Consider the following 22783-nt stretch of genomic DNA (forward strand, 5'->3'; position numbering starts at 1 on the left):
TTCGTATCAATCCCACAAGCGGTTCCAGAGAAAATGGAAAAACAAAATGCGGATACGCACAAACGCATGTACGCACACACGCACGGGAGGATCGCTTAATCCCCCTTTTCGCTCCGCGAACACGGGCCAAAATTAAAGATAGAAAAAGAAAATAATGCTGCACTATTTAAAGGAATGGTTATTACCTGTCTATCTGCTGTTTGTTACTTGTGAAAATCGAAGATTCTCAAGTATATCGGTTGGTCTGGTCTGTTATTCTGTCTGTTTGCATGTCAATCGCCTGCGGCTCACAATTTCAAACCAATCTTCAGGAAACTTCACCAAACTGTAGAGTTGATCGTAAGAAAGAAGCCTATTGATTGAGGTCAAAAGATCAAAAGGTCAACATCGGCCAAAAGGCCAAAGTCAAGAAAGTTAACATCGGCCAAAATAGGCCAAAGGTCAACAACTTCAGAGGAATTTCTAATATCATCCATTTTCATCCGATTGACTCGAAATTTGAAGAGGATTTGCATGTCAGGTCACTAATTTCAACCACCTATGATTTTTGAGGTCAACTTAGGGCAAAATGTCAACATAGGCCAAAGGTCAAAAACTTAGGTTAAGTTTCTAAAATCCTCAATTTTCATCTGATTGAGTTGCAATTTGAAGAGGATTTGTAAATCAAGTCGCTGAATTCAACCACCCATTTTTTTTTTGAGGTCAACATCGGCAAAAGGTCTACATAGGCCAAAGATCAACGTAAGCCAAAGGTCAAGAACTTAGGTTAAGTTTCTAAAATCCTCAATTTTCATCTGATTGACTTGAAATTTGAAGAGGATTTGTATGTTTGGTCATTGAATTTAACCACAAATTATTTTTGATGTTAACATTGGGCAAATGGTCAACTTTGGTGGTATTTCTAAAATCCTCAATTTTCATCCGATTGACTTGAAATTTGGAAAGGATTTGCATATAATTTCATTGAATTCAACCACCCATTATTTTTGAGGTCAGCATAGGCCAAATTTCTAAAATTATCAATTTTTATCCAATCAATTTGAAATTTGGTCATTGAATTCAAACACTAATTATTCTTAAGGTCAAATTTGCTTGAAGGATTTCACGAGTATCATGCTCTGCACGACATCTTTCTTGTTTGTCTGTGAGCAGGATATCTCAAAAAGTTGTCAACCGATTCGGACGAAATTCGTTGGAGAGGTTGGGTGTGTGAAAAGGACGAATTGATTGGATTTTGGTGACGATCCGGATCCGGATGTTATCGTTTTTTAAAGTGATTCTTCACCATTGAGTGATTGGGCTAAAAACAAAATCTATACGTAGCACAATATCTCACTAAGAGCGCAAGTGAGCACAATATACGCCCGAAAAAGTCTCTGTGACACACACACACACACACACACACACACACACACACACACACACACACACACACACACACACACGCACACACACAATTATATATTCAAACACGTCAATTTATGAAGAACAAGAAGGTATATATAGAATTGTGCTACTACATGGAATACAGCATCCTGGTTGCCATGGCAACCACTTTAGATGACGAACGTATGTCACGACACACCATCTCCACAGTCTGTACCTATGTACAAAATATGAAACGTGAAAGTTGAAAACTTTGGGAGTTAGAGTGCGGACAGGAACGGACGGATGGACGGACGGACAGACAGACAGACGGACGGACGGACGGACGGACGGACGGACGACCGGTATCACATAATACGCCCCGATATATATATATATATATATATATATATATATATATATATATATATATATATATATATATATATATATATATATATATATATCGGGCGTATAAAAAGTTGTGGACGGATTCGGACAAAACTTGGTAGATCGGTCGGGTGTGTGACAAAGACGAATCAATTTGATTTTGGTGAAGATTCAAATCTGGATACGAGAATGTTTTAATCAAGTGATTTCATTCAGCATTCAGAGATGGGGACAAAAATTATACGTAGCATGATATTTCAAAAGGTTGTGGACGAGTTATTGCAAAACTCGGTGGATGAGTTGGGTTGGTGACAAGAACAAGCGGATTCGATTTATGGTCAGGTCCGGATGGTCCGGATGTAAACGTAAACTGTTCAGCTTGGCGGAGGTATGTGCTCCACCAAGTGCTGTTCTCGTTGGTATTGTCCTCAAAAAAACACCACCATATTAACCACAGATAAAAAAAACTAACCACATATTTGTTCCCAAGAGGGAAAGGTCCAAATTGAATCTTTTAACAATGGTGGTCCACATTCAGGTGGTGGAATCATCTCATCGTGTATTAAAGTGAGTGAATGTGAGCTAAGCTTGTGAACATCATGGCTTACTTAAGTGATAAACTATAGTCATCTACTTATTACGTATGAAAGCTGAAGTCAATGTATAAAATCAGACTGTTCCTGTCAACCTGTGATTGCATTGTGCGTGTTATCAAACCGAATGTGATATGATAACAAACACTGGTGAAGTTCTGGGTCAGGTCATCAAAGTTACAACCACAATCAACAATGTGACACCTCAGCTTGTTCTTTGAAAGGGTCAGTTTCAGAACCACAAACAAAATTGGCTTGAAAGGGGGGGGGGGCGTGTTGCCTTTATCGTGTTCCCATCTGAATCATAAGGCTCATGAAACCAGAGATCTCTTCAAGACCCATAAATGTTGATTTATCCATTTGTCGACTGAAGTCCTCGTGGGTGTGTCATCGTGTTTCTGTCCGAGATATGATATGTGTAAAGGTTACTCCAACGAACATTACACCGGTGTTTAATAAAACAACTCGTATGGGTTAACATGATATTTGCAATAAGACCTCACACAAAATAGGACGCAAAAACTGGCCTATTCCTGAGATGACACAAATACCAGATCAACCGGGACGTGGAAACCAGCATTTTAACTGAGTCACATAAAATGTCAGGCGACACCACAAGGTGGGATCAATTGTCGCCTTTATAGTTGCAGTTGAGGCAGGAGTAAAAAGTTACGTCATGTGCATACACTGACGACATAAGTTTGGTGTTTGCTCAGTGGTTAGCGTGGCTGGCTTGGGATCCTAGGGTCCTGAATTTGAGCCCTGTTTTCCCCTAAATTAACACCAGGTGGGGTTGACTCAGCCTGTCATCCTTCTGAGGTCAGCAAAATGAACACCAGTGTCCTGGTATGGGGGCACAGCATCAGTGGCAGAGTTGCTCCCCCCAAAAATTATAGCGACCAGGCAGCCAAGCTGCCATTTGCAAGAAAAAGAAGACTGATGACATAATGACACCAGAGGGCGTAAGATACACATTTTTAAACAACTTTTATTTGCGCTCAGGTTGTACAGGGAGGAACATACCATGAATAACGAATTTTGCATTCCATGCTGTGAACTGGAATTGTCTGCCTGGATCTATCCTGTTGGGCTTTTCTCTCCAAGCCTTCAAGTAAAGAGTCCATCGCCACCTCATCGTGTCCCACCCAACAACTCCTTTACCCGAGTTAACCCCGTATCCTGTCTCAACCTGTAGGTTATCAACCCTCATTGATCAGATGTATTTTCTGTTGTCCGACTATTCTCCTCCCTTTGTTGGTTCATTGGCCTGCTGCCCTATCATTCAGGTCTTCCATGACACTTCCATGATCCAGGTTTTCCATATCATCCGGGACTTGAGTGTGCGCTGCTGAAGCTCTCTGGGTAGGAAGTGAAGCAGTATGCATACACTCATGGCATTGGAAGGACCTTGTTTTGGATTATATTATGCCCAACCACAATCTCACCTTCCAGGTGATCGGTAGAAAAGCAGCGGTAATGTGCTCGTGTGGCAGACGGCCATTATTGCTCACAGATCATGCAACGTTGGCTGTTATGGGACATGATCTGTGACTCACTGCTCCATCATTCTTGGAAATTAACACAGTTTTAAACCGACAGGTTTGCATGGTCATAAGTAAACGATTGTGTGGTATGTTGCCCTGATGAGCTCATAATAAGGGTGAAACCATGGCCGGTGATTCCACTGTAATTTACTTGTGACCTTAAATCCTCAATCTTTAAAACGGACTCGGGTATGCCCTGCTGAAACCGCCCAGGCAAGAGGGGACGTAGTGCACAAGCGCACACGGCGTTTTCAATGCCGCGTTGCTTTTATCGAGTCGGAAGGGCACGGATTTTGACATGGATATATGTATCAAATATATAAAGCACTTTCTAACCACTAACTCACTGACTAACTGATATTAAAGAACGTTACCTTCCAGGTGATGTCGAAAGCTGAAATTTTGCGTGCCGAAAGACATCGAAGCCGATACACCAGGGGGGGGGGGGAACATCACAGAACTGTCGGAAAGTATTCGAAAATGAAAATATATATAAATTAAAAAAATGCAGGAGAGCGACCCGAGATCATGGGGAAGCATGGTAATTTTACATGCCGATAGACATCGAAGCCGATCCGCCAATAAAAAAAAAATCACAGAACTGTCGGAAAGCATCCATAAATTAAATATAAATAAATGAAAAATCAAATGCAGGTGAGTGACCCGACACAATGGGGAAGTACGGACAATGTGTAAGCATACCCCACGAGAATAGCAGTGCCTCTTGAAAGTCTACACCCCTAATTCAAATTTTTCACCTTTTGTTGTCTTTTCACCTGGAATTAAATTGCATTAAATGAGACTTTTTCCACCTTTATTTACACACCGTAACCCACAACTTCCAAGTGAAAAAAAAATTCGACAAAATTCAGAAAATTGATAAAAAAAAAACTACAAAACTAGAATATCTTGGTTTGATAAGTATCCACCCCCCTGAGTTAATACTTTGTGGAAGCACCTTTGAGAGCAATTACAGCTGTGAGTGTGTTGGGATAGGTCTCTACCAACTCTGCACACCTTGATTGGACAATACTTGCCCATTCTTCTGTACAAAACTGTTCAAGCTCAGTCAAGTTGTGTTGGGAGCGTTGATGGACAGCAATCTTGAAGTCATGTCACAGATTTTTAATTGGATATTAGTTGGGGTTCTGACTGGGCCACTCAAGGACATTTATCTTTTTGTTCCTCAGCCACGCCAGTGTAACTTTGGCTGCGTGCTTTGGGTTGTTGTCATGGTGAAAGGTGAACTTCTGTCCCAATTTCAGCTTTCTTGCAGAGGGCAACAGGTTCTCCTCTCGGATTTTTCTGAATTTTGATCCATTAATTTTCCCTGCTATACTGACAAGTGCCCCAGTCCCGACTGATGAGAAACATCCCCATAACATGATGCTGCCACCATCATGCTTCATAGATGAGATGGTGTTCTTTGGGTGATGTGCTGTGTTGGGTTTGTTCCAAAAATAACGTTTTGCATTTAGGCCAAAAATTCCCATCTTGGTTTCATCAGACCACAGAACGTTTTGCCACATGGCTTCAGAATCTCCAGAGTGGTTTTGTGCATACCTCAAGCAGGACTCAAGGTGGGCTTTTTTGAGTAATGGCTTCATCCTTGCCACCCGACTGCATAGGCCAGACTTGTGGAGTGCTTGGGACATTGTTGGCAATGAACACAGTGACCAGTCTTTGCCATAAAGGCATGGAGCTCTTTCAAAGTTGCCATTGGCTTCTTGGTGGCCTCTGTGATCAATCTCCTCCTTGCTTTGTCATTCAGTTGGGAGGGACAGCCTGATCTAGGCATGGTCTTGGTGGTACCATATGTCTTCCACTTCTTAATGATTGTCTTGACTGTGCTCCAAGGGATATTCAAGGCCTTTGAAATATTTTTATACCCATTCCATGATCTGTGCTTTTCCACAACTTTATCCTGAATGTCTATTGAAAGCTCCTTGCTTCCCATGGTTGAGTCTTTGCTGTGAAATGCACTCCCCAGTAGAGGAAACCTACAGGAACAGCTGATTTTATTCCGAAATAATCCGAATCACCACAATTTAACACAGGTGGAGGCCAATTAACTTGGTGTGTGATTTTTGAGGATGATTAGTTCCATCTGAGCTAATTTATAATTGCTATTATAAGGGGGGTGGACACTTATCCAACCAAGATATTCTAATTTTGTATTTTAAATTAATTTTCTCGAATTTGTGGAATTTGGTTTTCACTTGGAAGTTGTGGGTTACGATTGGTCAATAAAGGTGGAAAAGTCTGATTTGATGCAATTTAATTCCAGGCTATAAGGCAACAAAAGGTTGAAATGTTGAAGGGGGGGCGGGGGTGTAGATTTTCTATAGGCACTGCATGTAAAAACATATACACGTGGAGGAGGGGAAGCGAGCATCGTATTCCCACCTTACCGATGTCTAATGTTACTTTGTACATGGCGGGAAGGGGAACAGACTCGGGAAACAGTTGGTCATGGATTGATCAATATTGTTGCGGTTCTGCAAAGCCGGCACTCCCCCAAGGTAATGGCACCCAACATATAGCAGTACCCCTACAGTTATTTCATTGGTATTTGTTCAGTTCGCCCTTGCTTTAGGTCCAGTGGATATATGGGACAATATGCGTTGCGTAGGGCTTTTAGTTTTTTCATTTGCAATATCGAGGCTCGTATAAGAGCTAGCACACAAAATGTACAACAAAGGGAGCAAGAGACAAGAGGGCAGGAGAGGGAAGCACAAAACAGTGGGGAACAGAGACATTAGGAGATCTGTGGAAGGGAGAGGGATGGAGTGGGACACATGGGGTAAACACTACAGGGAAGAAAAGCAAGCTTTCAGGAAGGAAAGCAGAGACTTTGAAGGAGGTGGGTTGGGGTCGATTAACGGGCGTAGAGAAAATCATAGTTTTGGATGGGGGACGATAAGAGATGGTGGTGAACAGCAGGAGGGAAGTGTGGGATTGAAGATTTGGGAGATTGTTCTAGAGGTGAGAAAAAAGAGAAATGAAAGATTGAAGGTGAGCAGTGATTCTTGATTTTGGTAGTTTGACCAGAAGGGGGATGCTGGTGGACCTTGAGTGCCCTGTGGAAATATGGGGGGGGGGGTGGGGGAGGGACAAATCACAGACAGAGCAGGGGGGGGTGGCAAGGCCGGTGAGGAAATGGTACATGACAGAAAGACCACCGACCTGTCTGTGATGAGAAAGTGAAAGACCCAAAGACTCTGCTTCATCACAGGAGATACCAATGATCCAAAATGCCCTGGTTTACACAGCATGAAGCTAAGAATAGTGAGGTGGGAGGCACCAGCCTGAGAGGGGAGAGCAGTACTCCAACAGGCTGCAGATGAAAGCTTTGTATGTGGTAGGAGCTCAGGTGAGCCAATAAAGGACTTTGCATGAAGGAGGATGCCCAGTCGGCGACTGGCTTTGGGGGCAGTTTGGAAATGTGGCTTTTCCAGGAAAGATCATGGCAGATAGTGAGACCCAAAAACTTGAACGAAAGGACTTCTTCAAGAGGATTGTTGAGAAAGTAGATGTGTGTGTGTGTGTGTGTGTGTGTGTGTGTGTGTGTGTGTGTGTGTGTGTGTGTGTGTGTGTGTCGGGGGGGGGGTCCAGATGGTCCTTTCGGAGAGACAAAATGAACGTGTGAGATTTGTCAGGATTGAAAGACATGTTCCACCTGTTGGACCAACTTGTGATTTTGTCCAGATTTGCAGAGAGTGAAGAGGCTGCTGCTTGCCCATCTGAGGGATGACAGGACAGATGGTACGGCATAGGGTGGAGTCATCAACAAAGAGATAAAGATAATTTTTTCAGAGAATTAAAGAGATCATTGATGAAAACCAGAAAAATCATCGGGTCCAGAACACTGCCTTGAGGAACTCCAACTTGGACAGGAAGAGGGGATGAAAGAATTCCATTAAGGGACACACATTGACTCTGACAGGAGAGGAAGTCTGCTCGGCATGAGTGGAGATTGCCTTGGATACCATAGGAAGAGAGTTTGGTGAGCAAGGTGTGGTGTCAGACCATATTGAAAGCATGCGATATGTCGAGAGGGATGGCTCTGATCTCATGTCTGGCATTGAGGACCTCCATCCATTGTTGGAAAAGCAGAAGCAGCATGTCCAGGGTAGAGTGACCTGGTCTGCATCTAAATTGATGATGGGAAATCAAGCCATTGGAGAAGAAGGATTTGATGTCAGAAGAAATTATGGATTCCTTGACCTAACAGATGATTGGGAGCAGGCAAATTGGTCTGTAGTTGGGTAATGTTTGAACAATTTTTTTTTAGGAAGAGCGGTAATGTTTGCTGATTTCCAAGCAGCTGGCAGATGACCTTGAGTAAATGAGAGGGTGAATGGAATGGAGAGAGGGTGAGCAAGAGCAGCAGAGCAGGTTTTTAGGACACGTGGGCTGATGCCGTCTGGACCGGTTACAGAATCTGAGTCGAGGTTTGCCAGCAAGCTCTCCACCTTATTAGGAGAAAAGGACACAGAGTCCAGGAATAGCTGGGTGCGACTGGGTAAGGTGGGTGCAGAAAGCGATGGATTTGGGACAAAAGATGCAGAAGCAAACACCGAGTTTAGGCATATAGTCTTTTCAAGTGCCGTGTCAGCTGTGCAGCCATTTGAGGTAAGGGAGGGGATGGAGGGGGAACATACACCAGAAACAGGCCTAACCAAGACACCACCAATATTTGGAGTTGGGAGACAGGTCTGAGAGTTCTGACCTGAGATTGGAAAAATATTGTTTCCTGGCTTTCCTAAGTGTGGATACACACTTGTTCCGAACTTTGCAGAAGGAAATGAGATTACCAAATAGTTAGGTCTTTAATTCCATTTGCTATTCTTTAATCTGTTATATTTTACTTTATTTCACACATGACCTCTCCTACATGCATGGGTGCATACCACAGGCCAGACCACATAGTGACTGTCTCATTAGCACACATGCGCCATTTTCCTCATTAAACTGCACACCATTCCTCAATGGGCGTTTCACCTCAAACCCTCACCGTCCTCACCACATTGCTACAACCTTAGTAAAAATCACTACAATGCCCTCCTAAAAATCCCTGCAGTAACCCACTCTCAACGTCCTTGCCACAACCGCAACATCCACTTCAGCCTCCTCACCACAATGGCTTCAACCGCGCCCAAGGCTTTAATGTCCTTGCCACGAACACCATGGTGCTTCACCCACCTCACCGCGACAAGGCACTGCGACCAAAGTTGGCACCACAATAAGGACGTCACACACCACCTTTGGGATCCGGGGAATGGAGGACATCAAGGGCCCTCTGAGTCGAAATGGATTGGTGTGTAGGTCAAAGCGCAAGTATGCACTGGGGTCCATTCAATGTCGTCTGGCTAGCCCTGGTGTTCCACCAAATAGCAACCATCATTTATGGCAAAGCACGCATTCATGGCCGGAGAGCGCATCCAAAAACCTGCAGCCCACGTTCATCTCGAAGTTCCGTTGTGTGGTCGTGTTTGGGGGTAAATGAGGCCATTTTTGGCTTCAGAGTCTGGCAGGGCATGGCTACTTCTCAGGGAGGCATCTGCGCACCAATAGGAGCGTTTGGATATGATCTTTGGCTCCTCCTTCACCAGGCTCGATAAAATAGCTGCAAAATAGCTGAGCAAGAAGTCGCCAAGTCATTGCCAAGTAGTTTCGAGTTCATCACGAAGTCATCTGCGCTCTGCTTCATCCTCGTTCCTCTTTGCCAGCTTTGTTCCGCAGCCAGACTTCCTTCTGCTCAGTCTCCATTCGCAGACGTTCTCACACACCATGTAAGCTATCTCCTACCACGTTCTACCTCTCCCTTCTTGTCTCATCTGCTGTGGATGCACAAATACTAAAACAGCAGCTACAGATACACACTCCTTCACACTTCCTCTTCTGCACTACATTTGTATCTCATTTACACCTCATTTGCCAACCAGGTTTCCTGATGAGGAGGGTGTACGACATGGAAACCCAGCAGGATTAAAAAGGAAATCTGTCAAAGGGCGGATGAGCTCCTTGTGAGCCAACGGCCATCCATATCTGGTGTCCAACTGTGTCTGTGGACGTCCTCCGGCAATTGGGTTATTTTATTTTATTTTATTTTATTGAGGAGGTTGATAGTAGGGTTTGCACTCCGGCCACCGTACAACCCTTCAGTCCGCAAAACACAAGAAAACGCAAAGAAAATTGAAAACCCAAGTTGTGGGAGTACCTCCTGTGCTGCTGCCCTGTGGGGCAGCTCAATGGATGACGGGGCAGCTCAAAGCCTCCGGGACGCCTACTCCTTGATGATTAGAGGAAAACCATGGGGTAACCTTCATGGGTCAGATTGCAGTAGTGTGTTGCAAGTGCTCCCCCACCGCTTCCCTTCAAGTCCCACTAGCAAACACAAGTCCAGAGCACCTCCTTCCCTCATCCTCTTCTCTCCCACCCCCTCCTCGCACCCTTTACCTCCCAGAGTGTACAGTAACGTGTGGTGACGCGTCACTCTCCCTCCTCCCTTCCTCGCCCCACTCTTTGCTCCCCTTCTCTCCCTCCCCTCTGTGATCTCTCTCACTCCCCCCCTCCCTCCTCAAGCTCCCCTCCCCTCCCCTCCACCTCCTCGCTCCCCCACCTTTCTCTTCTCTTCTCTCTCTCTCCCCTACTCTTAGTATGCCTGTCAGTGAAGTGACGGGTGGTATTTGCTAGTAACAGAATAAATGAAGGGTGAATACATTTTCGAGAAAGATAAAATGTATGCGAGCAGTCTGACTATGCTCTGGAGTGCATTACAACACTATTGGGAAAAGATTGACTCAAAACAAATTAAATCCATAATTAATCCATAAACAAATTAAATCAATCCCAAATGGAGTTGCAGTTTTCAAGGCAAAAATAGGGGGAGGTCACACTCATTATAATTATTGATTACCTGCAAAGACAGATTTGATTTTTCCTGTTATAATACATGTTGTTAATTGGATCATTAAGAGTTCATGGAAATCGCTTAAAAAGTGCTTTTGGTTTCATATTACAATGATTTACTTTATTATCACGTCTCAATAAATTTCTTACTGGACTCATACTTTTGCACCTCACTCCATATATTTACAATTAAGAGGTAAATCATCATCATCATCATCATCATCATCATCACTTCAATCTTGGTCGGGTTGCCACTCCGACTCAGGAAGTCATGGCAGGAATTAACAATTTGTTTATGGTGCTGGCGATAGCTCACCTCGTCTTTGCGAAGGACACCGTGATCTTTACTGACCACCGAGTAATGCTAACAGACGGAGTACCCAGTTTAACATCCATCCGAGGGACGGTGCACACTCTGATGAATCACCCTGTCTGCGAAACACCGGGATGATACTTTATAGCTGGAATAGGATTCAAACCCAGGCTAGTCAGTTTCGAGGTGAGTACAAGTTCCTCTCGGCCATCCTGCCAGCCCAAGAGGTAATTCAGGTTTGTGTAATATTAAAGACCCACAACCCGAGCTGCTAACTGGCGACTAGTATCACACCGTTACACACAGGCAACTGCAAAAGTCATGGGAAAGTACATGAGCATTACTTAAAAGGTTACACCAACGATAAACCTGGTTCACCAAGTTGTGAATTTATACTAGCATTGATTGGTTGGTATTCATGTTGGTAAACTAACAAGGAGGTAGAAAAATATATTAATGTTGATTATTCATTTCGAACTGTTGCAAAAGGAAGGTTCCGTGGATCTCCCGACAAGACTTCTTATTTCTAGGCAGACCTGTTTTGGAACAAGATGGTTTCATCAAGTCAGAAAGTTTGATGGAAAATGCATTGTTCACTAATCCTTCAATCCTTCCGTTTGTTTATTTACAGACCCGACAATCAATATGACAAGTGACCATGAATACACCTCCCCCGGGGTCTTCCCCTGCACCGAATCCCACCCAAAGTGCTTTGGTCATGGACGGAGCAAACACCATTGCGGTTCAAGGCATGAAAATCCAAACGTGAACCCGATCACCCTCCTCGCAATCCCTCACCCTCCCAGAGCCTCCCAGCCCACCCCCTTTCCACCAGACCGTTCGGTTTATAAGTCGCGCTCTGTGAGATTTGCTCAGAAGACGAGTTTGCTGGCTCGGCCGAACGAGCACCTCCGGGTCTTCGCAGTCCTTCAGACGAGCTCTGCACCTGCTCAAAGGTCAGGGCGAGCTGTGACCGCGAACAAAACTGTGTATATATCGTCATTATGGTCCTTTATATGCCTGGTGTTGGATTAATGGTGAGGGTGGTGGGCTTGGGATCATAGGATCCTGAGTTCAAATCCCCCTTCTGTTGAATAAATACCAGGTGGGGTTGACTCTGCCCGTCATCCTTCCGAGGTCGGCAAAATGAGTACCAGTTTGCTGGTATCCTGTGTCGGAGTGGCGACCCATCCAGGATTGTTCCCAATAGCCAAGGAGACTGCTTTGGCAGCACCAACGCTCTGCACAGAGTATGGTCCCAATGGATGGATGAATGGATGGATGGATGGATGGTCCTTTATCTAGAACCATTTCTTTCTTGATTGTTTTGTGCAACTTGTCTCTTTATCTTCAACTACCTTTGGAAACCTCTATCTCTCCCAGCTGTTTGTACAAATTCCCGATGTTTGTAACAATTTACTCTATTTGTTTTTAGATATGAATCTAAAACATATCGAAAAGTGTGAGTTTGAGTGTGTAACATGTACCCGTGGTATAATTGCTATTCCATGCAGTGAGAGTAAGATGGTGTCGTGGGGTGAGACTTGAGGTTTTGAGAGGAAACCATCCAGGGTCCAAGTCGGGGCATTTTAATCTCTTGTGGCCTTTAAAACAATTATCCTACGATTTTTCAAGAGCTCTGATAGAAATTGTGTAACAATCCTGCGTAACAGGGAACTGCAGGCACCCTTTATAATTCACAAACGAGTTCTGAATATTTCTTCCCTACCTTTTGATGTGTGAACAGCTTGCTCGCAGCCATGCCTCTCGGGTCTCGTTGCACCACCTCCTGGGCATTGCTCACCCTTATGGTATTGCTGCATCACCCAGCACACTCGTTCCCTGCGGCAAAGGAGACGCCAGAAATACGGTACGAGTCATGATCCTTGGGATCTTGGTGCCCCTGATGTTCATCTGTGGTAGTAAAAAAATCGGGCCTTCAAATCCCACACTCTTTTGCACTCTGATGTAGCTTCATTGGTCATTTTGTTCCGCACCAAATTATTTTATATATATTTTTTTAAAATATTTTTTCAGGTGGCCAAACTTTGCGAAATTATCGCAATGTGGTATTAGTTGAGATCACATGCTAAAATCGTTGCTTCAACAGGGCCCAGCGTCACTTAGATGCGGTCTTCACGTCGGCTTACAAGAACATACTCGGAGAACTCTCGGCACAGCGTTACCTCGAGAGCTTGTTGGAAAATGCACCAGAGTCGGTGGGACAAAGCAACTTGTCAGAGAGAGCTTGGCAAACACGGTAAGGATGTTCTTCCTGCACTTCACACACCACAGACAGCATTGCATGTTGTGATATACATTAGCAACTTACGATGTACAACATATCACATACTATAGTATGTGATATAGATGTGATAGCTATCAGAGGTACCCGAACCTTGTGTGGAAGGAATTTAGAGTTTAGAACTAAGAAGATGATTTGTAATACTGCCTACTACCGGTTGGCACTGTATGATACACATTTACATGGAGAGAATTTGAGTCTTCCCCTACACCCTGAACCCCCTACCCTGTAGGTTTGAATATGTTTTCTTGCATCTCCATTTGCCAAGAGGATTCCAATGGTGTGGAACATGATGGGGTTACTCCCGGTGGGGCAGATTATATCGACAGACAGACAGACAGAAAATACAACTATATATATATATATATGGATGATGCAAGCAATACCTTGACCTCAGTTACCCTGCCTTGATCACGTGGTACGACGTACCGACTCGCAAGTAAAGCAATTCCATCGACCCATTTCCTGGCCGAAATTACCGTCCCATTTTGCTACGATACAAGACACGACGTCGCACATGATGTCTCAAAAAATGGAATGCACGACGACATATTGCATGCAACAAAATCGTCCCATGTGTGCGTGCCTAAGGCGAACTCATGGTGATAGAAGTGTTCTGCGCCAGGGTGTTCACGTTAAAGAAATAAAGTGCATTGCTGCACACACACACGTTAGCTTCCCAGGTCGAAAAACCAGTAAAGACCAGTAGCTTACTGGTCAACTGGTACCAGTTGAAAACCAGTAGCCAACTGGTACCAGTAAAGCCAGTTGGTTTCTTACTGGTTTTAATATGGAAATTGGAATAGAGTGATATATTACCAGTTGAAATACAATTGTATTTAATAACTGGTATCAACTGGGAGACCAGTACATTGTAACTGGTATCAACTGGAACCAGTAAGACTTTAACTGGTACAAATATGAGCTACTGGTTTTTTCAACTGGGAAATTGGAATTCTGATTGAATTTAACTGGTACCAGTTGAAACCAATAGAGACCAGTTAAAGACCAATTAGAACCAATAGAGACCAGTTGAAAATGTGTACTGGTTTTAACTGGTTTTTCGACCTGGGTTGCTTGTGTTCACATCACCTGGAAAAAAAAAGTGCAACTTGGACAAGGCCAACAAAATCGGACCGATGGAAACACAGGGTGGCCGAGAACAACAGATGATATGATCGTGTATTTGCAAACTCAAATGATATCCCAGAACGCAAATGTGGAACGTTTTTAGATGGGTTTGGGATCAGTGGTAGCTGTGATACGTTGTCTTTTTGAAGCTACACCCAAAGGAGTGAGACCCAGTGAGTAATCCACAAGCAGCCTCCGACGGTGCTGGTTCGCATTATACAACATTCTACACGTGCCCAGCTATGAGTAGTTAGCGTAATGTTTCGCATCAAGGAGATGCTTCGGTGTGGGCGTCGTCCATAGGACGAACGTTAAGCCGGAGGACTCACCTGCCAGCAACGGTCGTTTGAAGATCTCTCGGTGCCTTTTATCAAGAATAGGCGAGCTATCGCCAGCACCCTGACCTACAAATTCCTGCCAGCTTCATGTCGAATATTCTGCGATGGAGAGGCAATTTCTCCTGATCGATTCAAGCCTTGAAACATTTCTCGACTTGTGAGCATCCCGGAGCTCTGTCAAGGGTACAGGGGTCTCAATGTGTACATGTCTGTCTCAACACAAACACCTCTGAGGGTTAAAATTAAAACTTATAGCCTGAGTATGATGATGTGTACAACAGCTTGGCTTCAAGTGCATTGATGCACATTCATCAATTTTGTGTGCAGACTGTGGCTGCTGGCTTCCATTAATGCTGGGAGCACAGCTGTGGCATTGATGCAGTGCCCCCTGCTCATTATGGCAGGAATTTGTAATTTGTTCATGGTGCCAGTGATAGCTCACCTACTCTTTGCAAACGACTCCAGAGGATCTTTAACGTCCACCAACTAATGCTGACAAACTTGACGCCAGTTCAACGTCCATCCGAGGGACAGCACACACACGCTGGTGAATCACCCTGTCTGTGGATGACAGTTTATCGCTGGGTTTGGTTTCAAACCCAGGGTGGACAGCTTACAGGCGAGTGTGCACACCTCTCGGCCATCGCACCAGCCCATTGGTGCACATCGACTCTGAGACTGGCAAATTCATCAGATTGAATATAATTAGAACGATTAAAGAAAGCAAAGAAGTTTGAATCCCTTTGTGTGACATCGATGAGTATATATGTATATTTATATATTGACAAATCTATCACCCAAGTGTCCAATATTACACCAAAAACGGTTCAGTTGAGGGGTTGAAATACAGATTAGAAACTAGAAGGGTACTCGGTGGAGCGCATACCTCCACCACGTAATACCTGTTCCACGAGAACATATCGGGTCCGATACATTTTTGAAATATCATGCTATATATTGTTTTTGCCCCCATCTCTTAGTGTTGAAGATCAGTTTAAATATTAAATAATTCTCGTATACAGATTCGGATTCGTCCTTGCCGCACACCACCAAGTTTTATCCGAATCCGTCCACAACTTTTTGAGATGTCGTGTTACATATCGGTTGAGCTCCGTCTCTCAATGGTTAAGAATCACGTTAAAAATGGTCAGACAGCTGGATTCGGATTCGGATCTTCCAAAAATCGAATCAATTCTTCCTCGTCACACACCCAACATGTCCACCAAGTTTCATCCAAATCCGTTCTCAACTTTTTGAGATATCATGCACATGGACAAGCAGACAAACAGACAGAAAGGAGTGAAAACACAACCTCCTTCACCAGGGCCGGAGTTACTTGCTTGTGGGCCCAAGGCCAAACCTTATCAGTGCCCCCCCCCAAAAAAAAATTATATATACATATTGTAATATTGTAATGTAAAAAAAAAAAGAATTACAACATAATGTAACACATCAATAATTTTTAATCAAATTAGTTCCATATCAAGAACATCAAAGTACATCAAGTTCCATATCATGTACATCTTACACATCGGAATAATGGAAAAATACAATGAAACTGAAGCATAATAAATTTTGCAAGCACAACTATGTGGAGTTCAAAATGACATTTTCCTGCTTTTTTTCTCTGGCAAATTTGTCAATGATAATGTTTGTGTCAAGGGATTGTCGGAGGTCAGATTCAATGCATAGTAATGAAAGTGAGTTTAATCTGGTTTGTCCCAAAGTTGATCTCAGGTGATTCTTCACCCTAGATAGAGTAGAGAAAGACCTCTCTCCTTGACAGTTTGTAATGGGGATGGTAAGGAACATTCTTATCAAGATACTAATGTTTGGAAAGGCAGTTGTCAAAATAGCATCTTTGGACCTCAACAAAGTGGGAATGTTTGTCACTGACCTGTCAGATTCAGAAGACAAAATGTCTTTAAACTGCAAAAATTCATCTAAAACAGATGTTTCCAGGTCACTGGAATAGGTACTGACGAGGAGTTCCAGTTGAGCTTTGAGGTCATCATAGTTCATAAACAAGAGCGCAAGTGAGCACAATATACGCCCGAACAAGGTATATACAGAATTGTGCTACTACATGGAAAACAGCATCCTGGTTGCCATGGCAACCACTTTAGATGACGGAACGTATGTCGCGACACACCGTCTCCACAGTCTGTACCTCTGTACCAAATATGAAATGTGAAAGTTGAAAACTTTGGGAGTTAGAGTGCGGACAGAAACGGATGGACAGACATACAGACAGAGACAGACAGACAGACAGACGGACGGACGGATGACTGGTATCACATAATACGCCCCGATATATATATATATATATATATATATATATATATATATATATATATATATATATATATATATATATATATATATATATATATATATATATATATATATATATATATATATATATATATATATCGGGCGTATAAGAAATCCACATGACCACATTATTAAAAACATCTCACTGCCACATTATTAACAAGAATACATGGAGATTATAAAGATAGAATATATCAAAATATATAGAATATCTCACAATATAGAGAATTGTGCTACTACATGGAAAACAGCATCCTGGTTGCCATGGCAACCACTTTAGATGACGGAACGTATGTCGCGACACACCGTCTCCACAGTCTGTAACTATGTACCAAATATGAAACGTGAAAGTTGACTTTTGAATAGTTGAAAACTATTGGACCTACTCGCCTACTCCTTGGCCGATCAGAGAACCCACAAGTCCCCGGTGGGCCCCCAGTTACTGGTGGGCCCTAGGCCAATGGCCTATGTTGCCTATTGGAAAATCCGGCCCTGTCCTTCACCTTCAGTGGTGGAGGTAAACTAGAGTCTGAAAGGAGTTCACCGAAATGTGATTCAAAACAAAACTATTTGGAGGAATTTTACAAAGCGCTCTCTTGGTGTAGTCTGTATAAGAGGTATATAGTGTACAGGTGTACTTACCTGCACCATGACATATCGATATCGGCTCTGATGAGGCTTTTCAGCATTGTACGATGAATGAATTCATGGCGTTTCAAACCATTGCAAATGCAACAAAAGCTAACAAAATGTTTAAAACGTTTCACTTTCTCCCCACACCATCTTATCTCCAGTAGGGACCAGGATGAAGAAATTCTTCATCCCATGAAGCGAATTTCCGACTCCTTGTTCACAGATAACTTCAGTCGTTACCGCAAGCAAAAGGCTTTGCAAAAACTTCTCTCATCGACTACCGGGAAGCGAAGGTACGTCAACACTCGATGTGCTCACAACCTTGGAAGGATGCGGCGATTCTCTCGAGGAACTACAGGTCGTGGATGAAATAAAATAAAATTGGAAACACCTGGGTAAATGAGGGACACCAAGCAATGACTTGCACACAGGTGTGTCCCATGTGTTAATTAAGCAAATAACATCCCAGTATTGCTTAGGGTCATGCATAATAATAGGACCACTGGACCTGCGGCTGATCTGGGGCCTGGCCTAATGCTGTAACCCAAATTGGGTAGCATTCTGACTGGTGGGTCTGTAGAAGAAGATATTTCAAGAAATTTACTAAGTCAGCCATTTTGACCGACTTAAAGTCACGTGACCGGAACGAGTTTTGCAATTCCCGTTACCAGTCAGGAGAGGAACGTTGCTGCCACATTTCAGCCGGATCGGCCCATCGGTTTAGTCGGATAAGTCGAAATATGAGATGGACGGACGGTGTGCTGACAATACCTTATCTGGAATTTAAATTCCAGATCAGCTAAAAATCCTGTGCAAGCCTGGTTGCCTATAATTATAGCTAGCATGGCTGCAAGAGGTCATAAACCCCCAACGCCCTCATCCTCAGAGCACATGCGGTTTCCGAATGGTTTAATGAGTATGGCGCTGATGTTATCCATCTGCCATGGTCTTCTCAATCACCAGATCTGAACCCAATCGAGCATTTGTGGAATATTCTGGAACGACACCTGCGACAGTGTTTTCCACCTCCACCAAACAGGTGCGACTTGATTGACTTTCTCATGGAAGAATGGTTCCGCATCCCTCCTACAGAATTCTAGACGCTGGTGGACTCTTTGCCACAGTTCATGCAGGCTGTCCTGTCTGCACGTGGTGGCCCAACGCCCTATTAAGTGACTTTGCATTGATGTTTCCATTTTTTTTTTGTCCACTATACCTGCACCTTGTAGCTTGAGGAGTCAACTTCAGTATCTTCGACTCGTGTGGCTCTGAAATGACATCAAAATGGTTGGGAGTAAATTGGTCTTACACTGTTCTGGATGCATCATCCGATCAAGGCCTCCTCTTATTGATGTTTCGGAACGACCCGAGGTTTAAGGAAGACATGCGACCTCATGAAATCTCACTCGGACACACAAATGCCATACTGTAGGCGATTGCGTCAAAATCTATTAAAATAGGAAGGTAGAAAAAGTGTTGAACACATGTGGAACTGAAAATGTGTTTTCCCGCAGCTTTGACACAAATGGATTTGGCCTGGAAAACGAGGAAGACCCAGAAGTCATATCCAAACTCATCCAGCAGCTTTCACAGGTACTGGTGCTCAGATATAATCATTATTATTGTTTATTATAAATCCAATGGTTAATCGGGGATCGAATAAAGCAAATTTTGAAAAATATTTTATCATTACAAAATAAATCTTGCTCACCTTGACACCATGGAAACCAAGGCTCTTAAGATTAGTAGAATGTCCGTTGATGAAGGTGAATTTACGGGCTTATAACTTCGCCATCGCAGACAGGTCGGTGGTCTCTTTGTCTTCCACCACCTATTTTCTGGTCTTGCACTCTCTGCTCTTTCCGTGCTTCATCCCCCCCCCCCCCAGGGTTCTGCAGGGCTCACGCGGTCCACCGTTAGACCGCCTTTTGGGGAAACAACCAAAATCCAGAATCACTGCTCAACTCCACTTATTTGTTCCTCTTCTTCCCTGGATGTGGAACCAACTTCCACATTCTTTTCAATCTCATTCTCCTCTCTATGTCTTCAACAGAGCCGTTCACCACCATCTTAGATCATCCCCAATCCAAAACCATGATCTTTTCTACCCCTGTTAATGACCCCCCCCTTCAACCACCAAACGCTTTTTCCCGTTTTCCAGCTTTTTCTTCCTGAGAGTTTGCTTCTGTATCCATCTTGTCCACTCCATGGGTCCTGATCCCCATCCCTCATTCTCCCCACACCCATTATTTGTCCAAATCTCCCGATATTTTCCTCAACCCTGCAGTTGGTGCTCGATCCTCCCTTTCTCTATTGTTCCTTTTGTTCTGTTGCGCCCTGATCTGTTCAGTGTTCCAGCTCTTCCACGAGCCTGGACTGTGGACAACAACAAAAAAAAGGTTTTTAGATCAGAATGTTCATTGCTATTGATTCTTCCTCAAGAGCAAGAAGATCATTAACATGAAGGGTGAAGGAATTGAGGAATAAGTAAGTAGTTAGGTTTGTGGACAGATAAGGTTTACATTTAGTTACAGGAGAACTAAAATAATCTAAATTGATCTTTTCAAGCTTGATTTCAACAAGCTGCACATAAACTGAATGAAACGCAGCGAGAAGAGGAAATGGAAAAGCGGGGATGAAACAGAAAAGAAATAAACCAACTGACAACGAACAAACAAAAAGAGGTGAGGGGAAAGGGGGGGAAAAAAGATCATGAGTATGGTCAGAAAGCAGAGGTGGGGCATGAAGGAAGCAAGGACGATCGTTCAAGAATACTGAAAAACCAATATAACTGAAAGATTATTTTAAGGAATAACTGAAAATAAAACATCAACCACAATTATTCTCCATCAGCGAAGTGTCTGTTTACTGGTCAACCATGGAACATCACATTCAAATGATAAACCGATTCAGAAAGGTGGACGTTGCTTTAGTTTTTAACTCTGCAAAATGTAGGCTCAAAGAAGAGTGTAATAACAGAGGGTAAAAAGGCAACGACCCGACAGTGAGGCAGTGGGACAACGATTGGACAAAAGCAAGAGGATGAATGAACGGGGAAAAGAGGAGAGTGGGGTGAATGGAAACATAGTGACATGCAAAGAAGAGCGTTGGGTTAGGTCAGACCTAGAGAGGTAGAAAAGATCGTGGATAGGAATGGGTGGACCATTTCCTTGATGCCCTGGAGGGAAAGATGGGATTGAACTGCTTCAGGAAGGCAGTTCCTCAAAATAGAAGAAAAGAGGAATCAATGAGTTGAGGTTTGTGATGAGCTTACATTTTGGGAGTTTAACCAGGAGGGGGTTACCGGGAGAACGTGTGCATCCTGTCGGAGCTGGGGAAAGTTGGAAAGCTGAGAGAGAGCTGGCAACCAGACTGTAAGGGAGAAGGGTAAAAACAGAAAGGCAACCAACCTTCCGATGATGTGAAAGCAACAGGTCTTGTGCTTCGGCCTCATCGCGGGAGATTCCTATAATATCGAGATCTTTGGATCAGCCAGGATCCAGGAGACGGATGTGACGCTGAGCTGCCAGTCCACCGAAATTGATTCGAAGCTTGAAATCCAAACAAGAATCTCATATAATAAAAAAAAACAAAACAATAGAATTTAAAAAAACATAACAAATTATGTTTTCTTTTTACCATTGCAGGTGGAGTAAGAACAATATGCAGCTCTGCTCCTCGCCAAACCCCAGTGGCGGCAAGCTTTGCACAAACCGCAGCCATCACAAGAGACCTTGAAGTTGAAGAAAAGGTGGAAGAATAATCTGTTGTTACCAAAGCTCATTTCCTCGTCTTTGCACTGAAACAAAAGAGACCCAAATAGACACGCATGCTCGCCTAACACACACACACACACACACACACACACACACACACACACACACACACACACACACACACACACACACACACACACACACCACAAGAAGCAACGAAAAAAAAATAAACCAACTCGTGATCCAAAGCAAAGAAAATTTGTGCAAATTTGGAAGTTGAAAACAAAAGAAACTTTCTCTCATTTTGCATCCTGTATTTTGTTGTTATTATTTCAATACATAGTATTGTTACATCATTGTCATGCATGATTGAAATACTTTCAAAATTGCATGTCACCAGTGACGGGGAAAGTTTAAGTTAGTCTGTCAATTAAATTATTTCATGGAGTTTAAAAAAGGTCAATTTTGTTGCACTATTGGTTTCGCTCAGATTACAAAGCTCTGAACTATTTACAGCGACCATCGCGAAATGGTGGTGCAACATCGGGCGGCGGAGGTTGAATTTGTTTTAAAAAGGGGAAATATCGGTATTTTAAATTGTGTGTTATTCCATGAAGATGTGTATTCATTTAACAGAGACATTCATGTTGATGTTAAAGATTACTGGAAGGGACAATAAGCTGATTGACCATATTACATCAAGAAAAGTAAAATTAAAATGCAAAATAACCAATCAGCAGCTTTTCAAACCCAGTGCGGGGAAGTAGCCGCTGCAAACGGGAGACAGACAAACGCACTGACAGACACAATGGTTCGACACACACACACACACACACACACACACACACACACACACACACACACACACACACACACACACACACACACACACACACACACACACACACACACACACACACACACACTTCTTAAAGAGGAGAAATGCTTCACCGATTTACAAACTCAAAAACTTTTTTCCAGGTACAGTACAACGATGCCAATACCATTCTCCGATAACTTGCTTTGCCCACTGACTCTGGTGTATTGTCCAAAAAGATCTCAAGGCAATGTCGTACCGATATCTCTTCGATTATAGGCCAACGCAAAAAAAACAAACCTACCAATGCTTGCATTTTAAAATATCCTGCCAATAAGTTAACGTCTTATAGTACAAAACGCGCAGTTCTTAGTTTCTTATCGTCGGGT

General features: G+C 43.3%; 2 protein-coding genes across 4 annotated transcripts in view; one reads left to right on the top strand and one right to left on the bottom strand.

Moving 5' to 3' along the window:
- The window catches only part of LOC147012683 (collagen alpha-1(XIV) chain-like), a 168562-nt gene extending 155229 nt beyond the window's left edge, over window positions 1-13333 (bottom strand). For all 3 annotated transcript variants that reach the window (XR_015051032.1, XM_085853765.1, XM_085853768.1), the window contains exons 1-2: window positions 13307-13333; window positions 12850-12962 (exon numbers count right to left, since the gene is read on the bottom strand). Coding sequence is in view for 2 of the 3 variants with exons in the window: in XM_085853765.1 (XP_085709891.1) it covers window positions 12850-12882 (33 nt within the window). In the remaining variant the exon portion in view is untranslated. The remainder of the gene's footprint in view (window positions 1-12849; window positions 12963-13306) is intronic.
- Window positions 12878-22500, top strand: LOC147012684 (somatoliberin-like). The gene is made up of 5 exons (XM_085853771.1): window positions 12878-12990; window positions 13231-13380; window positions 18023-18154; window positions 19376-19454; window positions 21509-22500. Exons 1-5 carry the CDS (start codon window positions 12881-12883, stop codon window positions 21515-21517), a joined length of 480 nt encoding a protein of 159 aa, XP_085709897.1. The 5' UTR covers window positions 12878-12880; the 3' UTR covers window positions 21518-22500.
- Window positions 22501-22783: the final 283 nt, after the last annotated feature.

The sequence above is a fragment of the Eptatretus burgeri genome, chromosome 14 (assembly GCF_056783735.1).
Source record: "Eptatretus burgeri isolate ZD-2024b chromosome 14, Ebu_testis_v1, whole genome shotgun sequence".
In the NCBI taxonomy this organism is placed as follows: Eukaryota; Metazoa; Chordata; class Myxini; order Myxiniformes; family Myxinidae; genus Eptatretus; species Eptatretus burgeri.

Bases quoted from the DNA above. Each gene is read 5' to 3' on its own strand.
- LOC147012684 (XM_085853771.1), top strand. From the start codon at position 12,881: ATGCCTCTCGGGTCTCGTTGCACCACCTCCTGGGCATTGCTCACCCTT. The intron at 12,991-13,230 runs GTACGAGTCATG...TTGCTTCAACAG, and splicing joins AAGGAGACGCCAGAAATACG to GGCCCAGCGTCACTTAGATG. The intron at 18,155-19,375 runs GTACGTCAACAC...GTTTTCCCGCAG, and splicing joins TCGACTACCGGGAAGCGAAG to CTTTGACACAAATGGATTTG.